General features: G+C 40.1%; 2 protein-coding genes across 3 annotated transcripts in view; one reads left to right on the forward strand and one right to left on the reverse strand.

Annotated features, from left to right (window-relative positions):
- Positions 1-26,677, reverse strand: part of LDLRAD4 (low density lipoprotein receptor class A domain containing 4) — a 771,753-nt gene that overhangs the window by 671,904 nt on the left and 73,172 nt on the right. The gene's annotated exons all lie outside the window — the stretch shown is intronic.
- LOC126085658 (ornithine decarboxylase-like) lies at positions 4,513-5,912 on the forward strand. Its single transcript, XM_049901255.1, is given in 2 exon segments — positions 4,513-5,668; positions 5,671-5,912. Coding segments are annotated over 2 exon segments (1,398 nt in total).

The raw sequence follows: 26,677 nt of genomic DNA on the forward strand, positions 1-26,677 counted from the left end.
TCCAACAGAATATGGAAATTATAGAACGATATCATTAAAATCACATGCAAGCAAAATTTTGCTGAAGATCATTCAAAAACAGCTGCAGCAGTATATTGACAAGGAACTGCCAGAAATTCAGGCTGGTTTCAGAAGGGGACGTGGAACCAGGGATATCATCGCTGATGACAGGTGGATCCTGGCTGAAAGCAGAGAATACCAGAAGGATGTTTACCTGTGTTTTATTGACTAGGCAAAGGCATTCGACTTTGTGGATCATAACAAGTTATAGATAACATTGCAAAGAATGGGAATTCCAGAACACTTAATTGTGTTCATGAGGAACCTTTACATAGTTCAAGAGACAGTTGTTTGGACAGAACAAGGGGATACTGATTGGTTTAAAGTAAGGAAAGGTGTTCATCAGGGTTGTATTCTTTCACCATACCTATTCAGTCTGTGTGCTGAGCAAATAATCCAAGAAGCTGGACTATATGAAGAAGAATGGGGCATCAGGATTGGAGGAAGACTCATTAACAACCTGCGTTATGCAGATGACACAACCTTACTTGCTGAAAGTGAAGAGGACTTGAAGCACTTACTAATGAAGATCAAAGACCACAGCCTTCAGTATGGATTGCACCTCAACATAAAGAAAACAAAAATCCCCACAAGTGGACCAATGAGCAACATCATGATAAACGGAGAAAAGATTGAAGTTGTCAAGGATTTCATCTTACTTGGATCCACAATCAACAGCCATGGAAGCAGCAGTCAAGAAATCAAAACATGCATTGCATTGGGCAAATCTGCTGCAAAGGACCTCTTTAAAGGGTTGAAGAGCAAAGATGTCACCCTGAAGACTAAGGTGCACCTGACCCAAGCCATGGTATTTTCAATTGCATCATATGCATGTGAAAGCTGGACAATGAATAAGGAAGACCGAAGAAGAACTGACGCCTTTGAATTGTGGTGTTGGCAAAGAATATTTAATATACCATGGACTGCCAAAAGAATGAACAAATCTTTGAAGAAGTACAACCAGAATGCTCCTTAGAAGCAAGGATGGCGAGACTGCGTCTTACATACTTTGGACATGTTGTCAGGAAGGATCAGCCCCTGGAGAAGGACATCATGCTTGGCAGAGTACAGGGTCAGCGGAAAAGAGGAAAACCCTCAACGAGGTGGATTGACACAGTGGCTGCAACAATGAGCTCAAGCATAACAACGATTGTAAGGATGGTGCAGGACCAGGCAGTGTTTCGTTCTGTTGTGCATAGGGTCGCTATGAATCAGAACCGGCTCAACAGCACCTAACAACAAGATGTTTGCTAACCTCTCCCTTGCCCCTGTCACCCTGTTGATTCTAGCCAAGACCTAGCCCAAGACTCAGAAAATGAGATGGTACTACAGGAAGAGATTCCACATGAAAGTCGGTCTCTTCAGTCAACATAAAAAAAAATTCAACGTCAGTGTAACACAAAAATTGCAACTTTTAGTATTTCTCTTACTCAGAAGTCTGTTCATTTCAGTTCTAAAACAATTCAGAGATCTGCCACCCTTGCAGGATGTGATGAAAACTGTCACACAGACATCTTGAAGGCAGGCTCCAGGAATCGACTGGCCAGGAGAGGCCGAGCTTGCTTCAAAGCCCTTCCCTTCTCCTACACGGCAAAGCTATCACCAGCTACCGTCTGAATGTGAAACCCACTTTAGCAGCCTCCCTTCCACCAAAGATGATAATTTGTGCCAATTAAAAAAAAAAAAAACATTTATTCTCAGCCAAGCCCCATCCAAGTCCAGCAGTAGAGGAGGCAGAGCATTGGAGACCCTCAGACCCCTCCCCTGACCCAGGACCATCATTCCAGAAAGAAAAGAAACAAATACTCAGAGCTCAGAGCCGTCTTCAGTGTGTTCTATAAAACCTGGCTCCAAGATTGTTCTGGCCTCCATACTTCCCAAGTCCAGCGTACCAGGCTGTGGGCAGGAGGCACATTGAACAAACCCTGTGCCCTGCCCTCAGGAGCACAGAGTCTAGTGACTAGCAGCATGACTTATTAATACTCTTTTTAGTAAAACGGCCTTTTGTATTTCTGGGTTTAAAGGGAGAAATGAGGGGGAACCCTAAAAACAAATTCTGAATAAGCCTTTGTTTTTAAGGTCTGGGCAAGTGCTACTCACTGTATAATCGACAGAACAACTCTATCAAAAGTGGCTGACATTCTTACTAAAATGTATCATCCTGAGCACCGTCTCAGCCCTCCTAAATCAGACTCTCTTGCAGTATGCTCTAGGAATCTGCATTTTTACTGTGTGTGCGTGTGTGTGTGCGTGTGTGTGTGTGTGTGTGTGTGTGTGTGTGTTTTAGGCGAAGGTTTACTCAGCAGTTTAGGTCCCCGTTCAATAATTTCTACCCAAGTTGTTCAGTGACATTGGTTACATTCTTCACAATATGTGAACATTCTCATTATTTCCATTCTGGTTGATCGGTTTCCATTACTCTAGTTCCCTGCCCCCTAACATTCTCATCTTTGTTTTAAAGAAATTGTTGACTAATTGGTCTCATATAGGTGATTTTTTAAAGAAGTACCATACTTATGGGTGATATTCATTATTTTGTGAGCCAATCTGTTATTTAGCTACAAGGTGACCTCAGAGGTTAGTTTCGGTTCAAGGTTTGAAGACTATCTCAGGGCAATCGTCTCAGGGAGTCCCCCAGTCTAAACTAGTCCAGTATGTCTGTTTTTTTGTTTGTTTGGTTTTTTAGGAACTGGAGGGTCTGTTCCACATTTTTCTCCTATTCGATCGGTGTTCATCTAATGTGGTCCTGATCAGAACAGGCAGTAGTGGTAGCTAGGCACCGTCTAGTTCTCTGGTCTCAAGGTATATGAGGCTGTAGTTCATGTCAACTATTAGTCCTGTAGACTAGACTCTCCTTTGAGTCTTTGGTTTCCTTCTTTTTCTTTTGTTCTGGAGAAGTAGAAACTAAGAGTTGCATCTTAGATGGCCACTGGCAAGCTTTTAAGACCCCAGACACTACTCACCAAACTAGGATGTACAACACAACTTTATGAACTATATTATGCATATTGACCAAGATGTCCCACAAAACCGTGGTATTAATCCTTCAAACACATAAATCCAATCTTCTGAGGTATTTGGTTATATCTAAGAAGTATCATTAACTGTGCCCCCTATGTGCTTTATCATATACAGTAAAACCTGCAAAAGCCATACCTGTGGAAGGTGGAAACCTGTCAGAGAAGGAAAACTCAAATGTTTTGCACAAAAACAAGTGATAGAAAAGTGGTGAGACTGCATTCCGTCAAAGGTGGAAAACTTGTCAGAACTGGAAAAACAAGGCAATTCTGTCGAGTTCTGGGTCTCACAGTTTCCATTGTATGCATACAGTCACACACATGCATACACATATATATATATATGTTTACCCCTATATATACAAGATATATACATACCTATACAGAGCCCTGGTGGCACAGCAGTTAAGGCCTATGGCTGCTAACTAAAAGGTTGGCAGTTTGAATCCACGAGCCACTCCTTGGAAACCCTATGGGAAGTTCTACCCTGCCTATATGGTGGCTATGAGTCAAAATTGACTTGACATTAATGGGTTTGTTTTTTATTTTTTTATATACACATATATATGCCCAGTTAATAAGACTATAATTCAAATTTACTCATCAACCACTAATGCCAAAGATGAAGAAACTGAAGATTTTTATCACCTTCTGCAATCTGAAATTGATCGAACATGCAATCAATATGCATTGATAATTACTGCTAATTGAAATGCAAAAGTTGGAAACAAAGATGAAGGATAAGTAGTTGGAAAATACGGCCTTGATGACAGAAACAATATCAGAGACTGCATGTTAGAATTTTGCAAGACCAACAACTTCTTCATTGCAAATACCTTTTTTCAACAACATAAATGGTGACTATAACATGAACCTTGCCAGATGGAATACACAGGAATCAAATTGACTACATCTGTGGAAAGAGATGATGGAGAAGCTCAATATCATCATTCAGAAAAAGGCCAGGGGCCGACTGTGGAACAGACAATCAATTGCTGATATGCAAGTTCAAGTTGAAGCTGAAGAAAATTAAAACAAGTTCACAAGAGCCAAAGTGCGACCTGAGTACATCCCACATAATTTAGAGACCATCTCAAGAATAGATTTGACACACTGAACAGTAATGACTGAAGACCAGAAGAGTGACATCAAGGACATCATACATAAAGAAAGCAAAAGATGATTATAAAGACAGGAAACAGGCAGCCTCCGCCCGCCGGCCGCCCCTCAGCCAGCAGCTCCAGTGCCACCTCAGGCTGGCAGTCCTCCGGCAGGAGGGAGCAAGGTGGGTGGGCGGGTGGGCAGCTGACTGGGCACAGCGGAGGCGGCAGGGACACTGCCGGAGCAGCCAAGCCACTCTTACACGTCCCCTCTGCGGCATCTCTATGGGGCCCACCTGCGGCGCCCATGGGCTCTAAGAGGACATCCAGAAACCATGAACTTTAGTAATGAAGAATTTGACTACCATTTCTTTGATGAAGGTTTTACTGCCAAGGACATTCTGGACCAAAAAATTAATGAAGTTTCTTCTTCGGATGATAAGGATGCCTTCTATGTTGCGGACCTTGGACACATCCTGAAGAAACATCTGAGGTGGTTAAAAGCTCTTCCTCATGTCACCCCCTTTTATGCAGTCAAATGTAATGACAGCAGAGCCATAGTGAGGACTCTGGCTGCCATTGGAACAGGATTTGACTGTGCTAGCAAGACTGAAAAACAGTCGGTGCAGAGTCTCAGTGTGCCTCCAGAGAGAATAATCTATGCAAATCCTTGTAAACAAGTATCTCAAATTAAGTATGCTGCCAGTAATGGAGTTCAGATGATGACTTTTGATAGCGAGGTGGAGTTGATGAAAGCTGCCAGGGCACATCCAAAGGCAAAGTTGGTTTTGCGGATTGCCACTGACAATTCCAAAGCAGCCTGTGGTCTGAGTGTTAAATTTGGTGCCACACTCCAAACTAGCAGGCTTCTTTTAGAACGAGCTAAAGAGCTGAATGTTGACGTCGTCGGTGTCAGCTTCCATGTGGAAAGTGGCTGTAATGACCCTGAGACCTTCGTGCAAGCCATCTCTGATGCCCGCGGTGTCTTTGACATGGGAGATGAGGTTGGTTTCAACATGTACCTGCTGGATATTGGTCGTGGCTTTCCTGGATCTGAGGATGTGAAGCTTAAATTTGAAGAGATCACCAGTGTAATCAATCCAGCATTGGACAAGCATTTTCTGTCAGATTCTGGAGTGAAAATCATAGCTGAGCCAGGCAGATACTGTGTTGCATCAGCTTTCACTCTAGCCGTTAATATCATCGCCAAGAAACTTGTACTAAAGGAACAGACAGGCTCTGATGATGAAGATGGATCAAGTGAACAAACCTTTAAGTACTACGTGAATGATGGAGTATATGGGTCATTTAATTGCATCCTTTATAATCACGCACATGTCAAGCCCCTTCTGCAAAAGAGACCCAAGCCAGATGAGAAGTACTATTCATCTAGCATATGGGGACCGACGTGTGATGGCCTTGATCGAATTGTTGAGTGCTGTGACCTGCCAGAAATGCATGTGGGTGAGTGGATGCTGTTTGAAAACATGGGTCTTACACTGTTGCTGCTGCTTCTACTTTCAGTGGGTTCCAAAGACCAACTATCTACTCCGTGATGTCTGGGCCAATGTGGCAACTCATGCAGCAAATCGAGCGCCACAACTTCTCATCTGAAGTAGAGGAGCATGATGTCAGCACTCTGCCTGTGTCTTGTTGTGCTTGGGAAAGTGGAATGAAACACCATCCAGCAACTTGTGCTTCAGCTAGTATTAATGTGTATTTTTGTAGCTGTTAACTGTGAGTTTAGCTTGAATTAAGGGATCCAGGGGGACCATTTAACTTAATTATTGCTAGTTTTGAAATGGCTTTGTAAGAGTAGGGTTGGCACAGATGCAACAATATGGAAGACTAGGAGATGGGGTCACACTTATCTGTGTTCCTATGGAAACTATTTGAATATTTGTTTTATATGCGTTTTTATTTATTTTTCAAACATGCTACTAAAGAATGCACCCAGCTGCTGAGCAAGCATTTCTAGCTTGTCCAGTGACAGAATGGGCCAAAAGCTTAGTGTCATGACCTGTTTTAAAAATAAAGTATCTTGAAATAAAAAAAAAAAAAGACAGGAAAGATATAAAAGACCAAAATGGATGTCAGAAGAGACTTTGAAACTTGCTCTTGAACATACAGTAGCTAAGGCAAATGGAAAAAAATGATGACGTAAAAGAGCTGAACAGAAGATTCAAAGGAAAGCTTGAGAAGACAAAGTAAAGTATTATAATGCAATGTGCAAAGACCTGGAGGTAAAAAACCAAGGGAAGAACATGTTTGGCATTTCTCAAGCTGAAAGAATTGAAGAAAAAATTCAAGCCTGGAGTTGCAATATTGAAGAATTCTATGGGCAAAATATTGAACAGCACAGGAAGAATTAAAAGAAGATGGAAGGAATACACAGAGTCACTGTGCCAAAAAGAACTGGTCGCCCTTCAACCATTTCAGGACATGATAAAGAACTGATGGTACTGAAGGAAGAAATCCAAGCTGCACTGAAGATATTGTCTAAAAACAAGGCTCCAGGAATTGACAGAATACCAATTGAGATGTTTCAATGTATGGATGCAGCGCTGGAAGAGCTCACTCATCTATGCCAAGAAATTTGGAAGACAACTACCTGGCCAACCGACTGGAAGAGTTCTGTATTTGTGCCCATTCCAAAGAAAGATAATCCAACAGAATGTAGAAATTATAGAACAATATCATTAATATCACACTCAAGTAAAATTTTGCTGAAGATCATTCAAAAACAGTTGCAGTGGCACATTGACAGGGAACTTCCAGAAATTCAAGCCAGATTCAGAAGAGGACACAGAATGAAGGGTATCATTGCTGATGTCAGATGGATCCTGGGTGAAAGCAGAGAATACCAGAAAGAGGTTTACCTGTGTTTCATTGACTATGCAAAGGCATTCAACTGTGTGGATCATAACAAATTATAGATAACATTGCAAAGAATGGGAATTCCAGAAAATTCTATTGTGCTCATACAGAACCTGTACATAGACCAACAGGGAGTCATTCAAACAGAACAAGGAGACACTGAGAGGTTTAAAATCATAAAAGGTGTGCTTAAGAGTTGTATTCTTTCACCATACTTACTCAAACTGTATGCTGAGCAAATAATCATAGAAGCTGGACTATAAGAAGAAGAACACAGCATCAGAATTAAGGGCATCAAGACTCATGAACAACCTGCTATATGCAAACGACACAATCTTCCTTGCTGAAGGTGTAGAGGTCTTGAGGCACTTACGGATGAAGAACAAAGACTACAGCTTTCAGTAGAGATTACACCTCAACATAAAGAAAACATAAATCCTCACAACTGGACCAATAAGCAACATCATGATAAATGGAGAAGAGACTGAAGTTGTCAAGGATTACATTTTATTTGGACCTATTATCAATGCCCATGGAAGCAACAGTCAAGAAATCAAAGGACATATTGCATTGGGCTCAAAAGTCTCAAAAGACTCTTTAAAGTGTTAAAAAGCAAAGATGTCCTTGAGGATGAAGGTGCACCTGACCCAAGCCATGATATGTTCAACTGCCTCATATGCATGTGAAATAAGGAAGACTACTGAATATACCATTAACTGCCAGAAGAATGAACAAATCTGTCTTAGAAGAAGTACAGCCAGAATATTCCTTAGAAACAAGGATGGCGAGACTTCACCTCACATACTTTGGACATGGTATCAGGAGGGACCATTCCCTAGAGAAGGATATCATGTTTGGTAAAGCAGAGGGTCAGCAAAAAAGAGGAAGACCCTCGACGAGATAGATTGACACAGTGGCCCCAACAATGGGCTCAAACATAGCAACAATTGTGAGAGGACGGTACAGGCGTGGGCAACATTTCATTCTGTTGTACACAAGGTAGTTATGAGTCGGAACCAACTCAACAGCACCTAACAACATACACACATGTGCTGTAATAGATTGAATTGTGTCGCCCAAAAATATGCATCAACTTGGTTAGTCCATGCGTGGTTGTCTTCCATTTTGTGATTTTCCCACGTGTTATAATTCATAGCCTCTGCCTGTGGTTAAAAAGCATTAGGGTGGGATGTAACACCCTTGTTCAGGCACATCCCTGATCCAGTGTAATGGGAGTTTCCCTGGGGTGTAGCCTGCACCACCTTTTATCTCTCAAGAGATAAAAGGAAAGGGAAACAAGTAGAGAGTTGGGAACTTCACACCATCAAGAAAGCAGTGCCGGGAGCAGAGGGTGACCTTTGGACCTGAGGTTCCTGCACTGAGATGCTCCCAGACCAGGGGAACACTGACGGATCACAAGGACCTTCCTCCAGAGCCGAGAGAGAGATAGCCTTCCCCTGGAGCTGACACCCTGAATTTGGACTTGTAGCCTACTCGACTGTGAGAATAAACTTCTCTTTGTTAAAGCCATCCACTTGTGGTATTTCTGTTATAGCAGCACTAGATGACCAATATATATGACTTACATACGTACACATATTCTTGAAGATATATTTTTGATTGTTTTTGCTTTTGTTTCAAAAATTATATATGCTATAGCAATCACCAGTAGGTTCTTTCTTCTTGTGTTAAACATACTAGCATTTGAAAAACAAGGATCTAAAGAATGTAGTTGGAAGGCTAGAAGTAAAGATGGGCTGAGCCTGTGGAGCTGTAGCCGAGCCAAGGTGCCCAGGGCTGAAGCAGGGAGCCCCATCCTAACTCAGATGAACCAAAGCCAACCCTGCCAGTGGAGCAATTCGTTCCTGTTACACATCTCAACAAACAATAACGGCAAAGAGGCGACCCCTCCATTGGCGGAATTTGGCTAAGTCTTATCCAGCACTGCAGGCAGAGGAGACAGGATGGTTGGTCTGTCTGGGAAGCAGCAGACAGGTGACTGTCACTGGAGAAACTGATGTGCCAGCAGCAGTGGGAGAGGGACTGCCAAAAAGAGACCCAGACAGGTCCTGATGGCCTTGCAAGCCACAGGCATACCCAGTCTTCATCCTTCCAACCTTTCCAACACAGGAAAGTGCCAGTCAGCTCTGCACTCAAGGTAACTCCAGAGAGGGGTCTCAGAGTGGAGCCCATAGGCCAGAGCCTCAGCACTCCTGGGAATCTACTAGAAACCCAAGTTCTCAGGCCCTACTGTACAACTATGGAGTCAGGACTCTGGGTGTGCATCTCCCTGCAGGGGTGAGAACTGCTACTGTGTTGCCAGGGAAGGACATGTAGGGAGATGACATGGAAGCTAAGGGCCCCAAGTCCAGGCACAGAATGGTGCCACTCCAGGCAGCAACAGCAGGGTGGGGAAGAAGGACCCCGTGAAAAGCTACTCTGAGCAGCCCCGGAGAGAGGACAGGGGAGGAGGGAGCAGAACAACTCTCCGTTCCAGCATGGGCAACTAACTTTGAATTTGGTGAAAGCAAAGAGAGTCTTTGTGATGTTTTACAAACAATTTGCCTCAACCCTGAAATGCTCAAGTCTGTTTATAAGCCAATTCACAATCTTCTCGATTCAGGAGGATTGTATTCTGAGTGATCTTACAAAGGAGCATAATTGGGAAATGCATCCATGTGCTTTCTTCAGATTCATTCTTCAACTACTCTTTTCAGCAACGCATCACAAACGCTTCATAAATAAAAATCAGTCCAGATTCCACCTCATGGAAGAAGGAAAGTCTGTGGAGAAAGTATTTGAACAATCTAAAACACAGCCATTTACCAAACAAAGCATTAAACAATCCCTATAAAAGGAGCCCGAGTGGCACAGTGGTTAAGAGCTCAACTGCAAGCCAAAACATTCAAATCCAACAGCCACTCCTTGGATACCCCATGGGAGCAGCTTTACTTTGTCCTATGCAGTTGCTATGAGTCAAAATCAACTCAGCAGAAACAGGGTTTTTGTTGTTGTTGTTTTTAACACATAACAATTTTAAACAGAAAAAAAACAGTACGATGTGTAATATAAAATACGTTAGGAGGCGGGGCCAAATGGCAGAGTAGTCAGATGCTTCTGGTGATCCCTCTTACAACAAAGACGTGAAAAAACAAGTGAAGCGATTATATATATGATAAACTAACAGCCCTGAACATCAAAAGTTAGGAAATCAGACTGTGCGGCAGGAGGAGGAGACAGGGTTCAGAAGTGGCGAAGAGTTGCTGGACCTGACTCAGCGGGAACCAGCACCTCTCAGACAGGATCCCCTGAAGGGACCACAACCAGGCTGGCAGTAGCATTCGGGAAGCAGTTTCCTCAGGGAAGCACAGGGAGGCGAGCGCACAGTCTGCTAAAAACTCTGGAACCAGAGAAGAATCGTGCTCTCGGCAAAAGCTAAGTACTGGTGTTTATTTTACCGTGCCCCCAGCCCACAAGCCAGTTTCAGTGGCTATCAATTTTCCTGGGCGTGAGATGGCTCCTGCTGCACACTCTGAGCCATTCTCCCAGCTGTGAAGGAATAAATTAAAAATTGCCAGAAAAGATAATCTGCCAGCTCCATTAAACCAGGGAGCTCAGGACAGAAGCAGCTCCTGTCCAGGCGCAAACTGTCTGTGGACTTTGAATACCTTTCACCCCTGCATGGACCTGCGTGGGCCCAGTTCAGGAGATTAGGCCCTTGTTGGCAGACTGCAACAGTGTATGTGCTTGAGATCTGACTTGAACAGTTTCGCCTATGTAGTGGGAAGGTGGGTTTTTGATGTTTAACACCGCTTTGCCTATTAAACAGGGTCCTCAACTACCCACATCAGGGGCTTGAGGACTAGCGGCTCAACCCAAGTCACTAAGCCAGCCACGACAAGGATCCAAGGATAAGTGGTGCCTCCCAAAAGCATTGGGTGCCCATGGTCCAGCTGCAGAACCCACCCACCTGTGTGCTCTAGGGAACAGGGACATGCTTTCCTCACAGATACTCGAGGAACGGTTGTCAGCCCCTTGTCTTGTTCAGAGCATGACCCCATACAGCAACCAGATACCTGTGCCTACACCAATCGCCCCTGCCACTGTAAGACTGTACGACAGAGCCTGAACCATGCACTTGATGACCAACTACCTGGACACCTGAGCTGAATCCATACAAGAAAAGTGAATGGACGTCAAAGCTCATATACCTGCTAACAGCTCTAGCCATCTGGTGTCAGGACGTTAGAGCTTCGAAGGCGCAAATAATCAAGCTAGCTCACTCAAACAGCCTATTTAGGCATATCAAAACAAACCAACACAAGAAGATAGGATACAGTAAGCAAACATAAATTAATACAATAACTTATAGATGGCTCCCAGACAACAGTCAATATCAAATCACATAAAGAAGCACACCACGATCACTTCAACAAGCTTTCAAAACAAAGAATCTTCCAGATGAAGACATATTCCTGGAACTACCAGAAGTAGAATACAAAAGATTAAATACACAAAACTCTTCAAGAAATCAGGAAGGAGATCAGGCGAAATGCAGAGCAAGCCAAGGAACACACAGATAAATCAACTGGAGAAATTAAAAAAGGTTATTCAAGAATATAATGAAAAAAGTAATAAGCTGCAAGAATACATAGAGAGGCAGCAATCAGAAATTCAGGGGATTTAACAATAAAATTTTAGAATTAGACAACTCAATAAAAAGTCAGAGGAGCGGAATTGAGGAAAGGGAAGGCAGAATTAGTGATATTGAAGATAAAACACTTGACCCCAATGTATTTGAAGAAAAATCAGATAAAAGAATTTTTAAAAAATGAAGAAATCCTAAGAATCATGTGGGACTCTATCAAGAGAAATAACCTACAAGTGATTGGAGTACCAGGACACAGAGGGATAATAGAAAATACAGACAGAATTGTTGAAGATTTGTTGGCAGAAAACTTCCCTGACATAGCGAAAGATGAGAAGATATCTATCCAGGATGCTCATCGAACCCCACATAAAGTAGGTCTCAAAAGAAAGTCACCAAGACATATTAAAATCAAATCTGCCAAAACCAAAAATAAAGAAAGAATTTTAAGAGCAGCTCGGAATAAACAAAAAGTCACCCAAAAATGAGAGTAAATAAGATTAAGCTCGGACTACATGGCAGAACCCATGCAGGCAAGAAGGCAATGGGATGACTTATATAAAGCATTGAAGGGAAAAAATGCCAGCCAAGAATTATATATCCAGCAAAACTGTCTCTCAAACATGAAGGTGAAATTAGGGCATTGTCAGATAAACAGAAGTTTAGGGAATTTGTAAAAACCAAACCAAAACTACAAGAAATACTAACATGAGTTCCCTGGTTAGAAAATCAATAATATCATGTATCAACCCAAGAGCAGAACACAGGACAGAGCAACCAGACATGAACCCGGATACGGAAATCACAAAATGAATCAAGAAAAAAAAAGCTCAAATGAGGGAAACAGCAATATCATTATGGAGAAGATGACAACATTAAAATAATAAAGAGGCACTAAAAGATGTGCTCACAGATCTTTGATATGGAGAGGGAGTCAAGGTAATACAAAGAAATAAAAGTCTGGTTTAAAAGTAGAAAAATAGGGGTAAATATTAAGGTAACCATAAAGGAGACTAATGATCCTACACACCAAAATGAAGTACCAGAAAAACGAAGACTCAGCAAAAACAAAATCAACAACAGCAAATAAGAGGAAAAGATAATATATAATGAGAAACTATTCAGCACAAAAATCTAAGAGGAAAAAATAAACTGTCAACAACACAAAAAAAGACATCAAAATGACAGCACTAAACTCATACTTATGAATAATTATGCTGAATGTAAATGGACTAAATGCACCAATAAAGAGACAGAGCGTGGCAGAATGGATTAAAAAAAACATGATCCAACTACATACTTCCTAAAGGAGACACATCTTAGACTTAAAGACACAAACAAACTAAAATTTAAAGGATGGAAAAGAATATATCAAGCAAACAACAATCAAAAAAGAGTAGGAGTGGCAATATTAATTTCTGACAAACTAGACTTAAAGTTAAATCTATCACAAAGGATAAGGAAGGTTACATAATGACTAAAGGGACAATATACCAGGAGGATACTACGATATTAAATATATACGCACCCAAAGAAAAGGCTTCAAGATACGTAAAACAAACTCTAACAGCATCGAAAAGTGAGGTAGATAACTCCAAAATAATAGGACACCAACACATCACTTTTGGTGAAGGACAGAACACCCAGAAAGAAGCTCAATAAAGATACGGAAGACCTAAATGCCACAATCAACCAACTATACCTCAGAGACATACACAGAATACTCCACCCAACAGCATCCAAGTATACTTTCTTTTTCTAATGCACATGGAACATTCTCTAGAATAGATCACATATTAGGTCATAAAGCAAACCTTAACACAATCCAAAACATTGAAATACTACAAAGCACCTTCTCAGATCATAAAGTCATAAAAGTAGAAATCAATAACAGAAAAAGCAGGGGAAAAAAATCAAATACTTGGAAACAACAATACACTGCTCAAAAGCAACTGGGTTACAGAAGAAATTAAGGATGGAATAAAGAAATTCATAAATCCAATGAGAATGAAAACACTACCTATCAGAATCTTTGGAACAAAGCAAAAGCAGTGCGCAAAGGTGAATTTATAGCAATAAATGCACACATACAAAAAGAAGAAAGGGCCGAAATTAAAGAATTACCCCACAACTTGAACAAAGAGAAAGAGAGCAACAAAAGAAACCCTCAGGCACGAGAAGAAAGCAAATAATAAAAATAAGAGCAGAATTAAATGAAATAGAGAAAATGAAAACAATGGAAAGAGTTAACAAAAGCTGCTTCTTTGAAAAAATTAACAAAATTGGTAAACCATTGGCCAGGCTGACAAAAGAAAAATGGGAAAGAAGATAACTTGAATAAGATATGAGATGGGTGATATCACAACACACCCAACTGAAATTAAAAGAATCATATCAGATTACTATGAAAAACTGTACTCAAACGAATTCAAAAGCCTAGAAAAAATGGAGAAATTTCGAGAAACACACCTACCTAAACTAACACAAACAGAGATAGAACATCTAAATGAACCCATAACAAAAGAATAGACTGAAAGGTAATTAAAAACACTCAACATAAAAAAAAGCCCTGGCCCTGATGACTTCACTAGAGAATTCTACCAAACTTTCAGAAAAGAGTTAACACCACTACTACTAAAGATATTGCAGAGCATAGAAAATGATGGAATACTTCCAGACTCATTCTATGAGGCCAGCATAACCCTGATGCCAAAATCAGGTAAACAGTCCACAAAAATACAAAATTATAGACCAATATCCCTCATGTCATGGATGCAAAAATGCTCAACAAAATTCTAGTGAATAGAATTCAACAACATATCAAAAAAATAATTCATCAAGACCAACAGGGATACACATCTGGTATGCAGGGATGGTTCGACTTTACAGAAACAATCGAAGTAACCCACCTTATAAATGAAACAAAAGACAAGAACCACATGATCTTATCAATTGATGCAGAAAAGGCATTTGACAAAGTCCAACACCCATTCATGATAAAAAAAAAAAAAAACTCTCAGCAAAATAGGAATAGAAGGAAAATTCTGCAACATAATAAAGGGCATTTATACAAAGCCAACACCCATCATCACCCCAAATGGAGAGAGACGGAAAGCATTCCCCTTGACAACAAGAACCAGACAAGGATGCCGTTTATCACCACTCTTATTCAACATTGTGCTAGAGGTCCTAGCCAGAGCAATTAGGCTAGATAAAGAAATAAAGTGCATCCAGATTGGTAAGGAAGAAGTAAAAGTATCTCTATTTGCAGATCACATGATCTTATACACAGAAAACCCTAAAGAATCCTCAAGAAAACTACTGAAACTAATAGAAGACTTCAGCAGAGTATCAAGATAAAAGATAAACTTACAAAAATCAGTTGGATTCCTCTACACCAACAAAAAGAACGTTGATGAGGAAATCACCAGATCAATACCATTTACAGTAGCCCCCCAGAAGATAAAATACTTAGGAATAAATCTAACCAGAGATGTAAAAGACCTATACAAAGAAAACTATAAGACACTACTGCAAGAAACCAAAAGCCACATACATAAGTGGAAAAACATACCTTACTCACAGATAGGAAGTCTCAACATTGTAAAAATCCCTATTCTACCAAAATCAATATATAGATATAATGTAATTTCAATCCAAATTCCAACAACATTTTTTAATGAGATAGAGAAATAAAAATCACCAGCCTCATACGGAAGGGAAAGAGGCCCACATAAGTAAAGCATTACTGAAAAAGAAGGACAAAGTGGGAGGCCTCACTCTACCTGCTTTTAGAACCTATTATACTACCACAGTGGACAAAACAGTCTGGTACTTGTACAACAACAGATTCATAGACCAATGGAACAGAATTGAGAACCCAGACATAAATCTAGCCACATATGAGCAGCTGGTATTTCACAAAGACCAAAAGTCAGTTAAATGGGGAAAAGACAGGCTCTTTAACAAATGGTGCTGGCTTAACTGGATATCTATCTGCAAAAAAAATGAAACAAGACCCATACCTCACACGACGCACAAAAACTAACTCAAAATGGATCAAAGACCTAAATGTAAAATCTAAGATGATAAACATCATGGAAGAAAAAATAGGGACAATGCTAGGAGCACTAATGCATGGCATAAACAGTATACAAAACATTACTAACAATGCACAAATGCCACTAAAGAACCTAGATAACTGGGGGCTCCTAAAAATCAAACACCTATGCTCATCCAAAGGCTTCACCAAAAGAGTAAAAAGACCACCTACAGACTGGGAAAAAGTTTTTAGCTATGACATTTCTGATCAGCATCTGGTCTCTAAAATCTACATGATACTGCAAAAACTCAACTACAAAAAGACAAAAAAACAATTAAAAAATGGGCAAAGCATATGAACAGGCACTTCACCAAACAAGACATTCAGGTGGCTAACAGATACATGGGGAAATGCTCACAATCATTAGTCATTAGAGAAATGCAAATCAAAACTACAATGAGATTCCATCTCACTCCAGCAAAAAAAAAAAAAAAAAAAGGCTAGCATTAATCCAAAAAACACAAAATAATAAATGTTGGAGAGGTTGTAGAGAGCCTGGAACATTTATACACTACTAGTGGGAATGTCAAATGGTACAACCACTTTGGAAATCAATTTAGTGCTTCCTTAAAAAACTAGAAATCAGGCGGAGCGAAGATGGAGGAATAGACAGACACTTCCATCGAGCCCTCTTTACAACAGAGACTCGAAATAACAAGTGAAACGAGTATATTTGTGACAAGCTGGGAGCCCTGAGCATCAAAGGCAAGCTTAGACAGAGAACTGAGGGGCAGAGGAAGGAAGAGGCCGTTCAGAAGTGGAGAGGAGTTACCGGACCTGAATGGCAGGGGGCCCTCAGGCACAATTCTCGGAGCAGCGGTGGCCTCGGCAGCTGGTACTAGCGTTCGGCCGCAGTTTCCTCAGGGAGAAGCAGCCAGCCACACGGCCCACTCACACCTCTGGAAGCTGAGGAGAATGGTGTGCTCTCGGCAAAAGCTAAGTACTTCTGTATATTTTACCGCACCCCTCCACCCCCAAGCCGGCTTCAATGGCTAAATCTCTGGGCGGGAGATAGACCCTGGTGAGCACCTAGAGCTGTCCTCCAGGCCTTGGGGAAGGAAAAAATTTGCAACTAGGGGGAAAAGATAATTTGCTAGCTCCATTAACCGGGGGAGCTCAGGACAGAAGCAGCTCCTGTCCAGGCATAAACTGTCCGTGGACCTTGAGCACCTTTCCCTTCTGCATGGACCTGTGTGGGCCTATTTTGGGAGAATAGGCCCTTGTTGGCAAACTCCAACCATTTCAGCTGTGCGATGGAGGGGTGGGTGTTTGACGTTTGACATTGCTTTGCCTATCAAACAAGGTCCTCACCTACCCACAACAGGGACCTAAGGACTGGTAGATCTGCTCAGGTCATCCAGCCACCCGCAACAGGGGTCCAAAGATAACTGGTACTTCCTAGTCCTTACAATAAAAACCTTGGGTGCCCATGGTCCCTCTGCAGAACCCACCCACCAGCACTCTCAAGAGAACATAGATGCGTTTTCCTCAGAGACGCCTGGGGGTCGGTTCTCAGCCCCCTGCCTTCTTCAGAGCGTGACCCCTGCTGCAATCAGATACCGGTATATACACCAATCACCCCAGCCCCTCTAAGGCTGTAGGACAGAGCCTGTACCACACACTTGATATCAGCTACCTGGAAACCTGAGCTGAATTCATAAAAGAAAACTGAATGGACTCCTAGACTGATATACCTGATAAGAGCTCTAGCCAGCTGGGGACAGGATACCAAAGCTCCAAAGGTGAAAATAATCAAGCTAGCTCACTCAAGCAACCCAGAGGGGTATACCAAAACAAAACAAGCAACTACGGCACAGTAAGCAAGCATAAACTAATACAATAACTTCTAGATGGCTTGGAGACAACTGTCAATATCAAGTCACATAAAGAAACAGGCCATGACCACCTCAACAGGCTTTCAAAACAAAGAATCCAGAGATCTTTTAGATGAATAAGCATTCCTGGAATTACCAGATGCAGAATACAAAAGTTTAACATACAGAACCCTTCAAGACATCAGGAAGGAAATAAGGAAATACCCAGAACGAGCCAAGGAACACACAGATAAAGCAACTGAAGAAATAAGAAAGATTATTCAGGAACATAATGAAAAGGTTAAGAAGCTGGAAAAATCCATAGACAGACAGCAATCAGAAATTCAGAAGATTAACAATAAAATTACAGAATTAGATAACTCAACAGAAAGTCAGAGCAGCAGAATTTAGCAAGTAGAAGCTACAATTTTTGAACTCAAAGATAAATCACTTGGCAATAATATTTGAAGAAAAATCAGATAAAAGAATATAAAAAAATGAAGAAACCTTAAGAATCATGTGGGACTCTATGAAGAGAAATAACCTACAAGTGATTGGAGTACCAGAACGGGGAGGGATAACAGAAAATACAGAGAAAATTGTTGAGGATTTGGTGGCAGAAAACTTCCCTGATACTGTGAAAGATGAGAAAATATCTATCCAAGATGCTCATCGAACTCCACTTAAGGTAGATCTTAAAAGAAAGTCACCAAGACATATTATAATCAAGCTTGCTGAAACCAAAGATAAAGAGAGAATTATAAGGGCAGTAAGGGATAAAAGAAAAGTCACCTACAAAGGAGAGCCAATAAGAATAAGCTCGGACTACAAGGCAGAAACCATGCAGGCAAGAAGGCAATCGGATGACATTTTTAAAAAATTGAAGGAAAAATATTGCCTGCCAAGAAGCATATATCCATCAAAACTTTCTCTTAAATATGAAGGTGAAATTAAGACATTTCTAGATAAACACAAGTTGAGAGAATTCGCAAAAACCAAACCAAAACTACAAGATATACTAAAGGGAGTTCTTTGGTGAGAAAATCAATAATATCAGGTATCAACCCAAGACTAGAATACTGGGCAGAGCAACCAGAAGTCAACCCGGACAGAGAAATCCAAAAAAAAAAAAAAAGGCAAGATTAAAAAAAAAAAAAACCCCAACACAGGGTAACGGCTATGTTATTATATAAAAGAAGACAACATTAAAATACTAAAGAGGAACTAAGAAATGTAATCATACACCTTCCATATGGAGAGGAAGAAAAGGCAATACAAAAAATAAAAGTTAGTTTTAAATTTGGAAAAATAGGGGTAAATAACAAGGTAACCATAAGGGAGACAAACTATCCTACTGATCAAAATAAAATACAAGGGAAAAATACAGACTCAGCAGAAACAAAATCAACAACAACAAATATGAGGAAAGAACAATATACAAAGAAAATCTACTCAGCCCATAAAATCAAGTGGGAAAAAGAAACTGTCAACACAGAAAAAGAGACATCAAAATTATACCACTAAATTCATACCTATCCATAATTACCCTGAATGTAAATGGACTCAATGCACCAAAAAAGAGACAAAGAGTGGCAGAATGGATTAAAAAACAACATCTGTCTATATGCTGTCTACAAGAGACACATGTTAGACTTAGAGACACAAACAAACTAAAACTCAAAGGATGGGAAAAAATATATCAAGCACACAACAATCAAAAAAGAGCAGGAGTGGCAATATTAATTTCTGACAAAACAATATTTAATGTTAAATCCATCAGAAAGGATAAGGAAGGACACTATATAATGATTAAAGGGACAATACACCAAGAAGATATAGCCACATTAAATAATTATGTACCCAATGACAGGGCTGCAAGATACATAAAACAAACTCTATCACCATTGAAAAGTCAGATAGACAGCTCCACAACAATAGTAGGAGACTTCAACACACCACTTTCGGTGAAGGACAGGACATCCAGAAAGTAGCTCAATAAAGACACAGGAGATCTAAATGCCACGATTAACCAACTTGACCTTGTAGACATATACAGAACACTCCACCCAACTGTAACCAACTATACTTTCTTTTCTAGTGCACATGGAACATTCTCTAGAATACGCCACATATTAAGTCATAAAGCAAGCCTTAGCAGAATCCAAAACATTGAAATATTACAAAGTATCTTCTCTGACCATAAGGCCATAAAAGTAGAAATCAATGACAGAAAAAGCAGGGAAAAGAAATCAAACACCTGGAAACTGAATAATACCCTGCTCAAAAAAGACTGGATTGTAGAAGACATTAAGGATGGAAAAAAGAAATTCATAGAATCCAATGAGAACGGAAACACTTCCTATCTGAATATTTGGGACACAGCGAAAGCAGTGCTCAGAGGTCAATTTATATCAATAAATGCACACATCCAAAAAGAAGAAAGGGCCAAAATCAAAGAATTATCCCTACAACGTGAACAAATAGAAAGAGAGCAACAAAAGAAACCCACAGGCAGCATAATAATAAAAATTAGAGCTGAGTTAAATGAAATAGAAAACAGAAATACAACTGAAAGAATTAACAAGACCAAAAGCTGGTTTTCTGAAAAACTCAACAAATCTGATAAACTACTGGTCAAACTGACAAAAGAAAAACAGGAAAGGAAGCAAATATCCCAAATAAGAAATGAGAGGGGCGATATTACAATAGACCCAACTAAAATTAAAAGAATCATATCAGATTACTATAAAAAACTATATTCAAACAAATTTAAAAACCTAGAAGAAATTAATGAATTCCTAGAAACACACTACCTACCTAAACTAACACAAACAGAGGGAGAACAACTAAATAGACCCATAACAAAAGAAGAGATTGAAAAGGTAATCAAAAAACTCCCAACAAAAAAAAGCCCCGGTCCGGAAGGCTTCCCTGCAGAGTTCTACCAAACTTTCAGAGAAGAGTTAACACCACTACTACTAAAGGTATTTCAGAGCATAGAAAAGGGTGGAATAACACCAAACTCATTCTATGAAGCCACCATATCCCTCATAACAAAACCAGGTAAAGACACCACAAGAAGAGAAAATTATAGACCTATATCCCTCATGAATGTAGATGCAAAAATCCTCAACAAAATTCTAGCCAATACAATTCAACAATATATGCAAAAAAATATTCACCATGACCAAGTGGGATTCATACCAGGTATGCAGGGATGGTTCAACATTAGAAAAACAATTAATGTAATCCACCACAAAAATAAAAGACAAGAATCACATGATTTTATCAATTGATGCAGAAAAGGCATTGGACAAAGTTCAATACCCATTCATGAGAAAAACTCTGAGCAAAATAGGAATAGAAGGAAAATTTCTCGACATAATACAAAGCCAATATCCAACATCATCCTAAATGGAGAGAGCCTGAAAGCATTCCCATTGAGATCGGGAACCAGACAAGGATGCCCTTTATCACCACTCTTATTCAACATTGTGCTGGAAGTCCTAGCCAGAGTAATTCGGCTAGATAAAGAAATAAGGGGCATCCAGATTGGCAAGGAAGAAGTACAAGCATCTCTATTTGCAGATGACATGATCTTATACACAGAAAACCTTGAGGAATCCTCCAGAAAACTACTGAAACTAATAGAAGAGTTCAGCAGAGTATCAGGATACAAGATAAACATACAAAAACATTTGAATTCCTCTACACCAACAAAAAGAACATCGAAGAGGAAATCACCAAATTAATGCCATTTACACTAGCCACCAAAAGGATATCATATTTAGGAACAAATCTTACCAGAGATGTAAAAGACTTATACACAGCAAACTACACTGCACTTCTGCAAGAAACCAAAAGAGACTTACAGGAAGCGGGGCCAAGATGGCTGACTAAGTAGAAGCTACGTCGGATACCTCTTGCAACAAAGACTTGGAAAAACAAGTGAATTCGAGCACATACATGACAATCTACAAACCCTGGCCATCAAACACAGATCTAAAGAGTTGACCTGAGTGACAGAGACTGAGAACGAGCAACCACGGGGAAGCCAACAACTGTTTTGGGAGACTGGAGCCAGAGTCCCAGGCAGAAAACCTTGGCGCCGGGCTTTGGACTCGGCGCAGGGGAGCTGAGCACTGCATCCTGAGACAGCGCAAACACGGCACGCAGCCCAAGCCCCCAGAAGTGCCCTCGGGGGAGGCCCAGCCGGTGCACGCAGGCAGCGCAGCGAAGGGGCTGACAGGAGGAGAAGTCACCGGGAGGCAGCAACTGGTTTTGGAGTCTGGAGTGTGGCATCCGACCTGGGGAGCCTTGGGACTGGGCTTTGGACTGAGAGCGGAGGAAATGACCACAGCGTCTGAGACAGCACAAGCACAGGATGCGGGCCTGACACTCGGGGGCAATCTCGACCCAGCCAACGCACAAAGCCTACACACCCCTCAGGAATCTCAGATAAAACAGTCATCACTAAGAAAGATAAGTAACTTTGTCTATATTCCAGGGTGCTACTCTCTCCTGTCTATCTGATCCCTCCCCTCCTTTTCCCAGGCGGCTTCATTATTATTGGCATTTCCTGACCCAGAGAGTGAAGTGCCCTGCGGTTACTTCTTTTGTTTTTTTGTGGGGTTTTTTTTTTTTTTTTTTTGTCTTTTCCTAACCCATTCTCCTTGCCTGAGAGAAGCAGATACAAAAAACCCAGGGACCAAAAATCCTTCCCTGACTTCCCAAAATTGGACTAAAAATACAAACCCAGCTCCAGCCAAGCATATGAGATCCACAGTCTTGGGCTTTCATCCCTACAGGGAACAAGGTGGCTATTATAGTGCAAAGGCAATTCTGATAGGGATCTGACTGTAATTGTTTTAGCGGATTACCGGAAAGACAAGTTTCCCAGGTCTGACATCTCTGTGTATTGAACAGACCCCTCACCGACCCACAACAGGGAACTGAGGGCTGAAGCTCCCCTCAGACCACCTAGCCTCCTGCCTTAGGGGTCTGGGGATGGTGACACCTACCAATCTGTAGGGGTACATGCATTGGGTGCCTAAGGTACAGCTGCAGAGCCCACCAACCAAAGTGCTTTAGGAATAGAGACACACCTACCTCACTGGCACTTGGGGGAAGCCTGTCAGCATCCTGCCCCCCTGGAGTGTGACTCCCTGCTGCTATTAGAATCTGGTGCACACAACTATCACCACCACTCCTCTAGGTGCATAGGTGACAGTCTGCACCACACACTTGGTGACCCAAAATCAGATTCTACTCAAGAATAGTGAATGGACTCTTAGGTTTATATATCTGGTAACAGCCCAAACCAGATGTTAATAGGACATAAGTGATTCAAGGGCTACAACAATCAAGACAGCGCAATCTAGTAGCCCATCTACGTACACTGAAAGAAAACAAAACAAGATAAGACTCAGTGAGCAAATATAAAATAAATCATTACACTATCTTATAGATGGCTCGGAGACAGCAGTCGATATCAAACCACATAAAGAAGCAGACCATGATTGCTTCTACAACTCCCCAAATTAAAGAATCAATATCTTTCCCAAATGAAGATACAATCCTGGAATTGCCAGATGCAGAATATAAAAAACTAATTTACAAAATGCTTTCAGACATCAGGGATGACCTCAGAAATGAAATCTGGCAATCTACACAAAAAGCCAAGGAACACACTGATAAAGCAGTTGAAGAAATCCAAAACATTATTCAAGAACATAGTGGAAAAATTAATAAGCTGCAAGAAACCATAGAGAGAAAGCATTCAGAAATCCAAAAGATTAACAGTAAAATTACAGAATTAGAAAACTCAATAGAAGTCAGAGGAGCAGAATCAAGCAATTGGAATGCAGAGTGGGGGAGATGGAGGATAAGGGAATTGACACCGATACAGCTGAAAAAAATCAGATAAAAGAATTAAAAAAAATGAAGAAACCCTAAGAATCATGTGGGATTCTATCAAGAAGAATACATTCCGTGTGATTGGAGTTCCAGAACAGGGAGGGATAACAGAAAATACAGAGAGAATAGGTGAAGATCTGTTGGCAAAAAACTTCCCTGACATCATGAAAGATGAAAGGATTCATATCCAAGATGCTCATTAAACCCCATATAAGATTGATCCAAAAAGAAAATCACCAAGACATATTATCATCAAACTTGCCAAAACCAAAGATAAAGAGAAAATTTTAAAAGCAGCCAGGGATAAAAGAAGGGTCTCCTACAAAGAAGAATCAATAAGTTCAGACTACTCAGCAGAAACCATGCAGTCAAGAAGGCCATGGGATGACATACATAGAACACTGAAGGAAAAAAACTGCCACCCAACGATTATATATCCAGCAAAACTCTCTCTCAAATATGAAGGTGAAATTAAAACATTTACAGATAAACACAAGCTTAGGGAATTTGCAAAAACCAAACCAAAGCTACAAGAAATACTAAAGGAAATTGTTTGGTCAGAAAATCAATAATATCAGATACCAGCACAACACAAGGTCACAGAACAGAACACCCTAATATCAACTCAAATAGGGAAATCACAAAAACAAATTAAGATTTATTGTAAAAAGAAAAAAATCCTCAAAACAGGGAATCATTGAAGTCAACATGTAAAAGATCACAATAATCAAAAACACAGACTAAATACAGGAGGCATAAAACTGCCATATGGAGAGGAAAACAAGGTGATATAGGACAATACAAGTTAGGTTTTTACTTAGAAAAATAGGGGTAAATATTAAGGTAACCACAAAGAGGTATAACAACTCCATAACCCAAAATAAAAACCAAAAAAAACATAACGACTCAGCAAACATAAATTCAACCACTATGAAAATGAGGAACACACAATTTACAAAGAAAAACATCTCAGCACAGAAAAGTAACTGGAGAAATGAAATTGTCAACAACACACACTAAAAGGCATCAAAATGACAGCACTAAATACATAAAAAAAAAAATACTTATCTATAATTAGGCTGAATGTAAATGGAATAAATGCACCAAATAAAGAGACAGAGAGTCACAGACTGGATAAAGAAACACGATCCGTCTATATGCTGCCTACAAGAGACAAACCTTAGGCTTAGAGACACAAACAAACTAAAACTCAAAGGATGGAAAAAAATATATCGAGCAAACAACAAGCAAAAAAGAGCAGGAGTAGCAATATTAATTTCTGACAAAATAGACTTTAAAGTTAAATCCACAACAAAGGATAAAGAATGACACTACATAATGATTAAAGGGACAACTGACCAGGAAGATATAACCATATTAAATATTTATGCACCCAATAACAGGACTGCAAGATACATAAAACAAACCTTAACAGAACTGAAAAGTGAGATAGACACCTACACAATTATAGTAGGAGACTTCAACACACCACTTTCAGAGAAGGACAGGACTTCCAGTAAGAAGCTCAATACAGACACGGAAGACCTAATTGCTACACTCAACCAACTTGACTTCATAGACTTTTACAGAACACTCCACCCAACAGCAGCAAAGTATACTTTTTTTTCTAGGACACATGGAACATTCTCTAGAATAGACCACATATTAGGTCATAAAACAAACCTTTGCAGAATTCAAAACATTGAAATATTACAAAGCATCTTCTCAGACCACAAGGCTATAAGAGTGGAAATCAATAACAGGAAAAGCAGGGAAAAGAAATCAAATACTTGGAAAATGAACAATACCCTCCTGAAAAAAGACTGGGTTATAGAAGACATTAAGGAGGGAATAAAGAAATTCATAGGATGCAACGAGAATGAAAACACTTCCTATCAAAACCTCTGGGACACAGCAAAAGCAGTGCTTAGAGGCCAATTTATACCGATAAATGCACACATACATAAAGAAGAAAGAGCCAAAATCAGAGAACTGTCACTACAACTTGAACAAATAGAAAGCAAGCAACAAAAGAATCCATCAGGGACCAAAACAAAACAAATGATAAAAATTAGAGCTGAACTAAATGAACTAGAGAACAGAAAAACAATTGAAAGAATTAACAAACCCAAAAGCTGGTTCTTTGAAAAAATTAACAAAATTGATAAACCATTGGCCAGACTGACTAAAGAAATACAGCAAAGGAAACAACCCAAATAAGAAACGAGATGGGCCACATCACAACAGACCCAACTTAAATTCAAAGAATCATATCACATTATTATGAAAAACTGTACTCTAACAAATTTGCAACCCTAGAAGAAATGGATGAATTCCTAGAAAAACACTACCTACCTAAACTAACACAATCAGAAGTTTTTTTGTTTGTTTGTTTTTACCTAAACTAGCACAATCAGAAGTAGAACAACTAAATAGACCCATAACAAAAAAAGAGATTGAAAAGGTAATCAAGAAACTCCTAACAAAAAAAAGCCTAGGCCACACGGCTTCACTGCAGAGTTCTACCAAACTTTCAGAGGAGAGTTAACACCACTACTACTAAAGGTATTACAAAGCATAGAAAATGATGGAATACTACCTAACTCATTCTATGAAGCCACCCTATCCCTGATACCAAAACCAGGTAAAGACACAACAAAAAAAGAAAATTACAGACATATATCCCTCGTGAACATAGATGCAAAACTCCTCAACAAAATTTTAGCCAATATAATTCAACAACATATCAAAAAAATAATCCACCATGACCCAGCGGGACTTATACCAGGTATGCAAGGCCGGTTTAATCTTAGAAAAAAACGTTAATGTAATCCACCATATAAATAAAACAAAAGACAAAAACCACATGATCTTACCAATTGATGCAGAAAAGGCATTTGACAAAGTCCAACACCCATTTATGATAAAAACTCTCAGCAAAATAAGAATTGAAGGAAAATTCCTCAACATAATAAAGGGCATCTATACAAAGCCAACAGCCAACATCACCCGAAATGGAGAGAGCCTGAAAGCATTTCCCTTGAGAACGGGAACCAGACAAGGATGCCCTTTATCACTGCTCTTATTCAACATTGTGCTAGAGGGTCTAGCCAGAGCAATTAGGCTAGACAAAGAAATAAAGG

This window comes from Elephas maximus, chromosome 11 (genome assembly GCF_024166365.1).
Source record: "Elephas maximus indicus isolate mEleMax1 chromosome 11, mEleMax1 primary haplotype, whole genome shotgun sequence".
Lineage (NCBI taxonomy): Eukaryota > Metazoa > Chordata > Mammalia > Proboscidea > Elephantidae > Elephas > Elephas maximus.